This window comes from Colius striatus, chromosome 6 (assembly GCF_028858725.1).
Source record: "Colius striatus isolate bColStr4 chromosome 6, bColStr4.1.hap1, whole genome shotgun sequence".
In the NCBI taxonomy this organism is placed as follows: domain Eukaryota; kingdom Metazoa; phylum Chordata; class Aves; order Coliiformes; family Coliidae; genus Colius; species Colius striatus.
In genome coordinates, this window is record NC_084764.1 from 44916265 (window position 1) to 44928376 (window position 12112).

Here is a 12112-nt window from a genome sequence, read left to right on the forward strand (position 1 = left end):
ACAACAGCAATGCTTAGCATTGGACTTCTCTATGGCTTGTATGAGCTGGCATCACTACTCTGATGCCACTGACTGTAATGTATTACTGCCTATAACCAACAGACATGATATCTCAGTTCCCTGTCCCTCTGGAGCTGGGGAGCCCAGAACTGGACACAGGACTCCAGATGAGGCCTCACCAGAGCAGAGGAGAGGGGGAAGCAGAACCTCCCTCGACCTGCTGCCCACAATCTTGATGCCCCCAGGATGCCATTGGCTTTCTTGGCCACATTGCTGGCTCATGGTCAGTTTATTATCAGCCAGCACTACCAGGTCTCTCTCTGCAGAGCTGCTCTCCAGCAGGTCACCCCCAGCCTGTGCTGGTGCAGGGGGTTGTTCCTCCCCAGCTGCAGGACTCTGCACTTGCCCTTGTTGAACCTCATGAGGTTCCTCTCTGCCTAACTCTCAAGCCAGTCGAGATCCCAATGATCCCGCACCGCCTCTGGGGAATCAGCCAGTGCTCCCAGTTTGGTGCCAGCAGGGAACTTGCTGAGGGTCCCTCTGTCCCTCACCCATTGTAACTAAGCATATGGATTAATTTTATAACACAGCTATTAAAACCTGGTTTGAAGGCTCTAGACAGCAAGATGATTTAGCATTCGTTTCCTCAGCAAACACCTTCAAGTACTCTGACCCATTCTTACAGACATGCTTCTGAAAACAGAGCTGCTCAGAGGAGTCTCTGCAAATTCCTAAACCTGTTGTAACTGCATTTCATGTCCCAGAGGTACTGAAAAGTCAAGACAAGGCAGCCTGCAAGAGCATGTGGGAAATGTCTAAGGATGTTGTCACAGCGTTTGTTACGTGTTCTCAGTTCGCTCAGGTTGGTTCATCTCACTGTAATTACAATGGAGATAAAAGTCTGTATCAAACCAACTGCAGTTTCTAAAAGGCTGGGTTTACACTTGCTCTCTTTTTGATCACTCTTCCTACCCTTTTAGGTGTTGATTTAGTCATCTGATGGAGCTGGTCTTTGTTTTGATGTCCAAAGCCTTTCAAGTAGTGCCCTGTGACCCTTGCTACTCACTCCTACCAGGTGGGTTAGGAGCAAGCTTTTAAGGGTCAGTTGTCCAAAGATTAACTGGTCTAAAACAAGACCCAGTGTTGCATTTCCCTGTATGCAGCAGCCAGCTCAGAAACAGGGGGAAGATCAATGTGACACATTCACTTGCAGTGCCAGTAGTGATACCCACTATTGCTGCTGGCTGAAAAGCACAGATCCCGAGTAGCTTCACCTGGCTCTTCACAGTCACCAAGAGGCTTGCTGAAGCCTGCTTGGATGTTCATAAACAGTATCAGAGACAAAAGGAACTATCAGCAACAAGGAAACAAGAAGTGGAATGTGCCAACTCAAGAAGTGGGGGTTCTTTTTCAAGGTCAGCAAGTTGGGTACTTAAAGAACTGATCTGTACAACAAGCTGCAACCCCTACAGCAAAGCACACCCAGCATCAGCACAGCCAGTGGGGTGCCCTCATTCTGTTAGCTGGCCTTCAGCTAGCTGATTTCTCAAAACAAATAGCTCTGTGACTATGAGAGGAGCTGAAGGCTGAGGTAATACAAAGAAACCAGAAAATAAAGCTGTCAACACTGGAAATGCAGAAGCCAAAACACCCAGCTTGGTGTGAATGGAGTAACATACATAATACATGCAGTGTGTCATGGCATTAAAGAAAAGGTGGTTTATAATCATCTGCCTGTGTTTACAGTACTTACACAGTCCATCCTTGTAGCTGTTTGTAGTCTGGATGGGCATGAAGTAGCCATGAGCTCATCCTCTAACGCAGGTTGTCACCTGTGTGTATCTTGTCCAGTAAAAGCTTGTGAACAGGGCAGACTGCAAAGCAGTTACCATCCTGAAATAAGATACCTGGAGGTACCATTTTCCTCCCATAAAGCCCTTGTTTGTGCTACCTAAGAACCTGCTTTTATATGGTGCTGAGTACCCCGAGGCTTACAGCTCTCAGCCCCTCACACGGCTTCCACAGTTGTTCCCACTCACTTTTAACTCATCTGTAATTGTTTGAAACCAGCTGTATTTCAGTTACACCCACAGGAGGAGACATTTTTAGTCATGATTATCTTACTGGGAGAGCTGAGCTACTTCCTTTTTAAACCTTGGGCTGACCATAGATAGTATCAACAGTCCCTAACAATAAGTGGCTGTTTAGTCTGATTTGCAGGCTGCTTTTTTTACTGTCTCCAGAGGATTTAAAGCCTGAGGACAAGGTCAGCTGAGAATAATACAGCAGTAAAGGAGTTTGATTGCAGAAAACATCCAGGCAGAGCTGTGATAAATGACTACCCAGCTGAGAGAGCACTCACTCAAGTGCAGCCCTTGTACAAAGAGGGGAGGGTAGCAGACTCTTAAGAGGAATTCCATACCCTGAGGACTTAAGTCTCCTGTTGTAAGGGCTTTCTGACTGAAGGGAGTTTGGTGCTGATGCCCAAGATGTAACGGGGTAGCAGATTGCTGAAGGCATAAGCACTGGGCTCAGTGTCATTGGGTCTTTCATTTCACTCCCTTTAAGATGACGTCCTCTGAACTTGCCTGGTGTTTTAACCCTGCTCTTGGATGGGTAGGCTCTTGAGAGCAGAGTTATGATGATTGTTTGATAGCATGGCTGTGAATGTGTTTAAAAAGCCAGTTTCAAGGCAGTTTCTGGAGGGGAAGAGGTTCCCTTTATACTAGCACCAGAAATTAACTTGTCCTTCTAGTACAATGTCCTTCTTATATGTCCAGGGTACCTGATGAGTCTCGTGTGCTGCAAGTCACTGCCAGTGTAGTCAAAGCCATGCTGTCAACTGGCAAAAGTGACTGTGAGCCAGGAGGGCATCAACCCTGCATCTGACAACTCATTTAAACATACAGTCTTCCTCTTTCCCTCCAAAAACCTCCCTTCCAGCAGAATTGGACAGGGGCTGGATCCAATCTACTCCATATGTCATCATCCAGGGATTAAAACAAAGGCAGACAACGTAAATGCCATTCCTGAGGCAGGATGAGCAAATGAAGATGTTGCTGGTCTGGGGGGTTTTCCTTCTGACACAACACTGTTGGTGGTTTTTTCAGCATGTTGAGGAAACTATCCCTTTGTGACAGAAATAGTTGTTAGCAAAGGCAGCAACTCTTTCTTTGACCAAAAGCACTGGTGTGCTCCTAGCAGCGTGGCTCAAGGAGACAAGAGTGTGTCCTTTTCAATAGGTGGCAATTCAGCTTTGCAATTCTCCTTTGACTCCCCTGACCCCCTTGGTACACAGATTGTATGGCAGCCTTTCCTTTGAGAAGCAAAAGAGGCTTTGCATGTATTCCTACCCTCCTTCCAGGATGAGAAGAGCTTGGCTGCGAGGCTGTGCCAGGCTGGGGAGGGAGGGGACTGATGCTGGAGGGCTGCGCTGGGAGAAAATCACGTGGCTGAGGGGAATTGCTCTCCCTGGCTGCTCTGGAGGTGCAGCCCTTGGCAGGGTTATGTAAACAGACCGTGTCTGCTGCTGCTCGGTAAGCAACAGGAAAAAGCAAGGAAATTCCTATTGCATCTGTCCCACCCCAGGGATGTGGTTGTGGAGTGCTTTGGGACAATTACAGCTGGGGAGCAAAACATCCAACCTGAAGCACAAATATATGTGACAGTCACTGGGTGCATTGCAGGCTTTACATGGACAACACACACTCTGGATAGTGCTGAGCCTTACACAAACCCCCCAGCTCTGCCCTTCATTGTGAAGATCACTTTCTATACCAGTAGAAAACAAAGTGAATCCTTTAGCAGAAACCTCTGCCCAGACCAGCAGCTTTTTAGAACATCAATGTCTGCAAACGTTTCAAGGGCCAAAGCAGTGGCTGAATGCATTAATGAGATAAAAGGGAGCTGTGTGTAAGTCCAAGACTCTCTGGTGGGTTTGTAATCCTGTAAGAATAAAAGCCAGCTGTCAGTCACCCAGCTTTGTGCTGAGCTGTCCGTGCTTGTGCCGCTGTCCATCAAAGGAGAGGGTGTTTGGCTGTTGTTAGGGGATGCTGTGCTGCAGAAACACAAGCTAAAGAAAATGCACCTCTGACCAGAATGGCACAAGCTATTTTTTGGCTGTGTAATGGTCTGTACATCTCAGGACAGCTTCATATGTCACAAACACGACCATGTTCACAGGAAAGGCACGAATGCAGTTTAAACCCAGTCCTTTGAAAAGCACTTTGGCACCCTCCTTCCTCACACTCTCCCTAGCACAGTGGATGAGGCCTTTGTACTTGTGCTGCTCTGATTCATCTATTTGCATCCTTGATTTGAGGACATCCATGGGAGTAGCTAATCCCCAGGCCAGGACTCCAGCAAAACCACCAGAAAGCAGCACAACCAGGAGACCTGAGGAGAGAGTGAAGGGAGAAGGTAACTCCAGCACTGCACTCACACAGCTACAAGAATCTCAGTCGGTCAACTGACTTAGTTAACTTGCATGTTTTGTAGCAGTTACTGTGTCCACTTCTTGCAGTGCTGCCTTTCCAGTGTTCTGGCACTAACTGCATGTGCTCTCAGTTTCACAGCATGCCCAGATCCTGGGTACTGGGGTACTGCCAGACACAGATATTGCCTTGTGCAGAGACAACAGCTATTTTAACAGCACACCAACTAGACATGAGACAGCCTGAGCCTACTTATCTTTATCATTCCCAGGAAGATGCCCTTTGCTGAATGTCACCTCTGTGATCTTTTCTCAAAGTGAGTAGTTGTTTGGGGAACCAAAACCAAGCAAACTTCAGTGTCTTTACATCCTGCACCTGGGCTTTGTGTTCAAGCTCTAGACCGACTCTGAGCTGCTCTCCATGGTGACTCTTGGGAGGTTTGTCCATGTTTCACTTCTAGTTATAGATTCTACTTCTGCATCAAGAGGATTTCACACCCACATGCTAGGCACCAGAGCATGCCAGAAACACTGCTTCTGCATGGAGAGGAGCAGCTGCTGAGGGACAAGGCTGTGCTGATGAAGCCTTGGCACACAGGCTGCTGGCACCTGCCCCAGGGAGGCACAAATGGCCCCATGGCACCAGGATGCAAACACACAGTAACCCCACACAGGACCAGATCAGGGTGAGGTTTATAGGTCCTGGCTGAGAGGATGGCACTAGTCTTTTTTCTGTAGTGCCCAGTGACAGGACAAGGAGTAATGGGCACACACTGGAACACAGCAAGTTCCACTTGAACATGAGGAGACACTTTGCTGTTGAGGTGAGGGAGCACTGGCCCAGGCTGCCCAGGGACGTGTGGAGTCTGAAGGTTTTCAGACTTGCCTGAATTGTGTTCTCATGGTACCTCATTGAAGTGAATCTGCTTTAGCAGGGGATTGGACTAGATGACCTCTAGAGATCCTTTCCAATCCCTTCCATGCTGTGATTCTGTGATCCTACCACTCTGTGCTGCTTGCTGGAAGCCTGGTTCCCCTCTCAGTGTGGTACTGACTCAGTTGTTTTGCAGTTAAGGCCAAATGCTTCCCAGTACCTACCTGGTTTATTTTTCCCAGCTGGTGTGAGCCAGTCACACAGAGCAGAATAAGTGAGGAAATAGATTGCAGAGGAGGAGCAATCCCTGCAGACCAATGCAGAGCAGCCCTTGTAGAGACCCCCAAAACCTTCCTCCTTGGCGATCACCTTCAGGCAGTGCAGAGAGCCTCGGTACTTGGGCTTGGAAACGGGCTGGGGAGATGCCGTGGAGGGAGGTGGGTTCCTCTGAGTCTGCAAGCGAACCTTGGCCACTTCACTAGGGGTCATCAACACAACCTGTAACATCAGTGCATAGTATTTCAGCCCTTCACAGTGTTCTGATCCCCCTCCTGTAAATCCCTCGTCTCTCCTGAGGCCAGTAGGTTCCAGCCTCCTCCCCTCTGCCTGTGCTAAATCTCGCCCAGCAGCAGCGGGACACGCTGCAGGCTGCCCTGTGCAGAGTGGAAGCTCAGGCAGGAATCCACAGAGGATATCAAATACCTGTAACAACTTGTTAAACCAGGTGGGCATGGAAATGGGGATGTCCTCAGCTGCAGAACAGCACACATCAGAGCTCTTGTGTGCTTAAAGTGTCTTAAGTGCAGTCACACGCCTCCAAACCCGACCATCTGGCCTGCTCTGTAAGAGGATTGCCAGTGGCCAGGCATTCCTGCCCAGCACACCATCTGCTGTGGGAAACTGCTCCTCGCTTCAGCCTCACCTCCCTGGCCTGGAATCATGCATGTTTGCCAAAATCATAGAGTCGTTTTGGTTAGGAAAGACCTTTAAAATGACTGAGTCCAACCAGTGACCTCCCACTGCCAGGCCCACTGCTAAACTGTGTCCTTCAGCACCTCATCTACACGGCCTTTAAACCTCTCCAGGGATGGGGACTCCACCCCCTTCCTAGGCAGCTCATTCCAGCGCTTCACAGACCACTGAGTGGAAAAGTTCTTCCTAATAATGAATCTAAATTCCCCCTGGAGCAACTGGAGCCCATTTCAGGGCTACAAAGATGCTCAGGGGACTGGAACATCTTTACTATGAGGAAAGGCTGTGAGATCTGGAGCTGTTTAGTCTGGAGATGATTGAGTGAGGGGGGAACTCCCTGACACTTATAAGTACCTAAAAGGTGGATGTCAGGAGGATAGGGTGGCACTTTTCTCTGTAGTGGCCAGAGACAGGACTAGGGCTAATGGACATAAGCTGGAACATAAACATTTCCACTTAAACACGAGGGAAAACTTCTTTACTGTGAGCACTGGCATAGGCTGCCCTGGGAAGCTGTGGATCTTCCTTCTCTCTTGGACACGTTCCTGTGAGGTGGGAGCTGCTTTGGCAGGGGGTTGGACTGGATGAGCTCTAAAGGTTCCTTCCAACCCCCACCATTCTGTGATTCAATGATTCTATGACCCACAGTGAAAATGAACTTGCTGGGCTGGCTGCAGGCTCTCTGTGGCCTCCTGGGCAGAGTCACAGTCTCAAGGGTTGGAAGAGACCTGGAAAGCTCATCCAGTGCAACCCCCTGCCAGAGCAGCACCACCTAGAGCAGGGCACACAGGAACTCATCCAGCTGGGTTGGGATGTCTGCAGAGAAGGAGCCTCCACAGCCCATCTGGGCAGCCCCTGCCAGTGCTCCCTCACCTCAACAGGGAACAAGTTTTTCCTTGTGTTTCTGTGGAACCTGTTCTGTTCCAGCTTGTCCCCTTTCACTGCTTTCCCAGGCTCCTGTGTCTGGGAACAGGAGGTCTTGTGCTTCCCCTTTGTGCCCTCCCCGTACCCGCAGAGCCCCGGCAGCTGCTCCGGCCAGGGCCACGTCCAGCTTGGCCGGCCGCGCCTCGGCCGCTCCGTAGCGCAGCTTGCAGATGCCACACAGCGAGTTTTTGTAGGTGCCGAAGGAAACAGAGGAGATCAACGACACTGCAAGGGCTGAGGCACACACACCTTTGTAAAATCCCCACACCTAGTTGGGAACAGAGGAAAGAGAAGGCTTTGAAGAGGGAACGGCAGGGGAAAGCGTCTGCTGGGAGACACTGACCGTGTGCTGCTGAGACAAAACGTACTCCCAGCTCACTTGACCCCACACATGGTTGGTTGTAAGTGCTGCCTGTCCTTCCCAAATCAACAGAGGCAGCTCTGCTTCTCTGAAACAAAGCACCCCCCACCGGTGTCAGCAATTGTGACGAGAGGTCCCTACCTTTTCTGTCCTGTAGGTTTCCCGAATGCAGTGCCAAATCCCCTTGTAATGCCCCTCGGTCTGAATCCTCACCTAGGGATACAGGGGCAGCTTTAAAATGCAGATATTGGACTAAATCAACAAATGGCACAACAGCAAACATAGTCAGCCATCAAACAGCATCCCCAACCAATGCATTTGTTTATAGGGAGAGAAATGGTGAGACCAAAGACAGTGAAATACGTCAATGCTGCAAAGATGAAAGCATTACCGTGGGGCTGGCTTTCCAAAAAGGAGGCAGAAAGCCAAAGGGCCTGTTTGTTTCCAGTCTATAGTCAAGAAATAAAGCTCCAACAGGTACCTTCACTGTGTCCAGCGGGTAACCCACTGCTGTGCTCAGACCACCTGCAACAGAGAGGGTATTGGAGATGGTTACCAGCGCACATTATGACAGAGCATCGGCCCCTGCTGCAGGATGGCATCAGGGGAACAGCAGGAAGATGCACCTTTCTGTTCTCCCTCTCAGTTTAGTCAGTAAAACATCTTTGGACTATGGCCAAGCACCCTTGTGTGACGTACAGAACATCCCCCCTCTGGATGTCTGGTGCAATTTGGGTTCTCCACACTCGACTTGGAAATACCGAGGAACAAAAGCAGTGGCCACAAGGACAAGTGTAACAAAGGGTGGTCCCCAAACGTTACAGCTTCTCAGCAATCCATCTGGAAGACAGGAGAGGTACTCCTGCTGCCCTGCATGCCAGGGACTGCATGTGTCCTGGCTGAAGCTCACAAGGGCCCTGGGTGAGGAACGTGTTGGGCGTTGGGGTCGGTGGCACCATGCTGGACCGAGCCCTGCAGTTCATCTCACACATACCACTGCAACAGCACAGCAGGGATCCCTGTCAGGCTGTGTGCCCTAGGGCCAGGGCACAGCAGGCACAGCACAACTGTGCCACTGCCCTGCTGTGAGCACCTGCCTTACACTGCTGAGCCCAGTGGGACAGAGGGTCAGCAAGGAATTAGCCTGGGCAGAGGCCCTGCTCCCCACACAGCTGCCCACAGCACACCCAGTATGCCAGGGGGCTATCAGTCCTCCATCAACACCCAGGCTCCTCTCAAGACCTTAAAATAGCCACTGGTGTTGGAAATGCATGAATCCTGTGAGACAGTTCCTGCCTTAAGAGCAGACAAGGCAAGCAAAAGGCTCCAACGTGGACAACTCTTGGTCACAGTGGCAAGGAGACGGCCCACCATGCCTGCCCTTACCTTACTGCCTTGCTCAGCTTGGATCTAAATGTGTCTGTTGGCAGATGCAACAGATGATAAAGGGGATACCCAGCTGAATTCCTCTGGGTACCTCAACTGACAGGTCATCTCAGAGGAGATCAGGCTGGGAGGAACACAGGCCATATCCATGTGTGTCAGTCAGAGCTTAAGTTCGTAAAAGAGCTGGGTGAACCCTTCAGGAGTCAGGCAGTCATAGATAACAGTGTCTGTCTGGTGGCTCATGAGCTGGAAACTGCCCCTCATTGAGTCCTCCTTAATAACAAGTACTTAAAAACATACTGGTCACTGTGGGCATTTCACTAGATGTGTTCACATGTGGCTGCTTTAGAAGTCTGGAAGGTTGTACTATATTTTAGAACAAGCAGCAGCTGCTGGTGTGAGTCACCAGGAGACAACCCTGAGGTGCATCCCTCAGAAGGAAACAACCAACAGCATCTTGCCTGCAGGAAGAAAACGAGGTTTGTTCTGCAAAAACCTCTATCAAATCTGCCCCCAGGTAAAGGAAGGTGAGAAAAATAGGCCAAGAAGCCACCTTCTGAACTTCAAAACCTAAATGAGATGAGGCTGTAAAAGAGACAGCAATGGGGGAACACACAGGCAGAGCAATGCAGCTCAAAGGAGCGATGCCTCTGGTCCCAGCAGAGTGCCAACACAAAGTGTCACCTGAGGCCACCAGCACTCTCCCAGACTCCCAGCCATCAGCAGGCTGCAAACACATGCCCTGCCAGCCAGGGAAGAGCAGCAGAGAAGCACATAAGTCAATGTCAGCATGACGGTGCTGACATCAGAGGTGCAGCCTCCGGCTTGAGAGCACGTCCCAGACGGGAGGATTTGGCATCACACCCATCCCAGACCTTCTGGAGCTCAGGCAGAGCATGGGGGCTGCCCAGGCACTGGTGATTCAGGAGCACGTGTGCCTTGCACAGCTGAGCTGGTTGCTCCACCAGCTCAGGAAGGCAGGAGCCTTGTCTCATGTGTGTCAGATACTGAGGCTGCTCTGGATCCATGTTCAACAAGAAGTGTCCTCTCTTCCACAGAAATTGCCCTGTTCACACATTAAGATGCAGACACAGCAGCAACATAGACAAAATAAAGCAGATTTGCCCCCCCAAAAAAGCCTATTTCCTATTGTTTTCCAGTCCTAAGGGCTCCTGCTCACCTTGAGTCCAGCAAGGGCTGAATATCTCCACTTGGGAAGAGACCATCAGGGTAAAGTTTTCACTGCACTCATGCCAAGCTTCTGAACAATTACAGCCTGCCTTGAGCCACTCTCCTTAAGAGCCAAAGCACTCAAGGCAGTTAAGTTGTCACAGCTGAGCAGCTCAGCCAAGTCCATCAAAGGCTGAGGAAGAAGCACTCTGCACAGTGTCACACAATATAAATAGCCTGGGACAAAGATACCATGACCCACACATGTCCTGTTTGCATAGCAGAATTGAACAAGGCCAGAAAGGTACAGGGTGTGTATGGGAGAGGGATCCTGTGGGGCTCCTGCTAACACTGTACCAGCTGGCACCAAAACAAAAGGCAAAACCAGGTGAATGATCTCCCTGCGGTTGCAGTTAGCCATTTTTCATGCCTACTTCATCTGAGATTTGGCAGGTATTGGCAAAAGCAAACACAACCGTCGCTGCCCCGCTGAGCTGAGCCCAGCCATTCATTACACATCTCAGAGGGGGTCTGCTGAATCCTTCCAGGATGGATGGCCCACAGCCAGCCCCAGCACAGGGCTACCATCCCCATTAAGGCAAGTCAGCAAGGAGAGAGGAGAAAGGCAAGCCATCAGAGAGGGGCTGGCTATATTCCCCTCCCAAGCAGGGTCCCCAGCACCCCAGGGAAAGCCAAAGCCCCAAGCAACAGGCACTTCCCAGGCTGGATGCTGCTGAGTCACCAAACCTTCCCCCACTGGCACAGACATTTTCAGTGGTGAGCAATAACGGGCTGCAGGGTAAAGCTCGTTGTGGTCCTTCCCAGGAAACACACATCTGCTCCCAGTGAGTGAAAATGCTGGACTCCAGCAGGTCCCAGAGCGAGATCTGATATGCAGGCTTGAGCTGGGGGTCTCAGCCATCTGCTGGTGTACCTGGCTGTTCTGGCAGCTGTCTCCTTGAGGCTTTTCTCTTGGGATTCGATACCCCACTAAATCCAACGTGATTTCAGGAAAGAAATGAGACTAGTGGCTACGTTTTGCTGTTTAAAGCAAAGCTGGGTTTCAGGAGCACATGCTCTAAAACCATCTGAAACGCTTTTCTCCTGTTCCTTCTCTTCAGCTAACCTACTTTCTGCCAGATCCAAGCTGCTCCGTAGCACACTCACACTGAAACCACTGTCACAGCCACAAACACGTCTTACCCTCAGGGCACGCAAAGGTCACTCATTCAGAGCTTCTCCGCTGCCAAAAGCTATTCCTGCACCCCTCCAGTCTTACAAATCACATCCTCAAACCCCAGAGCCACGACCCTGACAGCCCTCCAGGATCCCCAGAGGTTTCTCTGCCCAGGCACTTGCCCTGCTCTGTGTGCACACCGTGTACTCCACTGTCTCTCCTGTCAGCGTTCTGCCCTGTCCTGCTGCGACTAGGCTGGAGGGGATCGCCATGAGCTCAGCCGACCCAACGGCCTCTCCAGCGGCTCCCTGACACTTCCCACTTCATGAAGCAGAATGCACCTTTCATGAACAGCCCCCATCCAAAGAGTTTACCACTGAGAGCTGCCCGTTAGCTGGAGGAGAGGAGACACAGCAACCCACTTTTGTCAGCCAGCGCTGCTTCGTGTATTTACCTCCGATGGCCCCGGCAACGAAATCCATCCAGACTGAGCCTGCCGCCTTAATCACCCTGATGAATCAGCCTCCACAGAGCTCTGCAGGTCCTTGGCGACGGGAATCACCTGCCCACCGTCTCCTCTTGCTCTGGGGCTGGTGAGCCGTGTGGGCACTGGCTGAATTTGTGCCCTGGAGGCAGAGGCGGGAAGCCTGGAGCCGCTCCAGGGACACAGTGAATGAGTAATCCCCCGAAGCCCTGCAAGCTGCGCCACAGCCGCCCTTCTGCCAGGAAAATCACCAGGGAGATGCCTCCCAGGGTAAGGCTGCCTGGGAAGGGGCCATTCCCCCTTGTACTGATTAATCCAGAGGGCAGCCTCGC

The 12112-nt window shown here is 50.9% G+C and overlaps 2 protein-coding genes across 7 annotated transcripts in view; both read right to left on the reverse strand.

The window, feature by feature from the left end:
* The window catches only part of WDR25 (WD repeat domain 25), an 84883-nt gene extending 82783 nt beyond the window's left edge, over positions 1 to 2100 (reverse strand). For 5 of the 6 annotated variants that reach the window (XM_061998697.1, XM_061998699.1, XM_061998694.1 and 2 more), the window contains exon 1: positions 1754 to 2094. The gene's annotated coding sequence lies outside the window, so the exon portion shown is untranslated. Of the gene's footprint in view, positions 1 to 1753 lie in introns of all 6 variants that reach the window. The other variant, XM_061998700.1, reaches the window with a different exon arrangement.
* A 1861-nt stretch (positions 2101 to 3961) lies between these two features.
* SLC25A47 (solute carrier family 25 member 47) lies at positions 3962 to 11785 on the reverse strand. The gene is made up of 6 exons (XM_010207359.2): positions 11751 to 11785; positions 8045 to 8088; positions 7705 to 7776; positions 7288 to 7470; positions 5531 to 5804; positions 3962 to 4395 (listed from the first exon to the last, which is right to left on the reverse strand). The coding sequence occupies exons 1-6, from the start codon at positions 11776 to 11778 to the stop codon at positions 4109 to 4111; spliced, it is 888 nt and encodes a 295-aa protein (XP_010205661.2). The 5' UTR covers positions 11779 to 11785; the 3' UTR covers positions 3962 to 4108.
* Between the last annotated feature and the right edge of the window lie 327 nt (positions 11786 to 12112).

Excerpts from the sequence above, each read along its gene's own strand:
- SLC25A47 (XM_010207359.2), bottom strand. The coding sequence starts at position 11,778 with ATGGATTTCGTTGCCGGGGCCATCGGAG. Across the intron at positions 7,471-7,704 it reads AAACCTACAGGACAGAAAAG|GTGTGGGGATTTTACAAAGG; the intron begins GTAGGGACCTCT and ends GTTCCCAACTAG. Across the intron at positions 5,805-7,287 it reads CAGCTGCCGGGGCTCTGCGG|GTTGTGTTGATGACCCCTAG; the intron begins GTACGGGGAGGG and ends CTGATGTTACAG.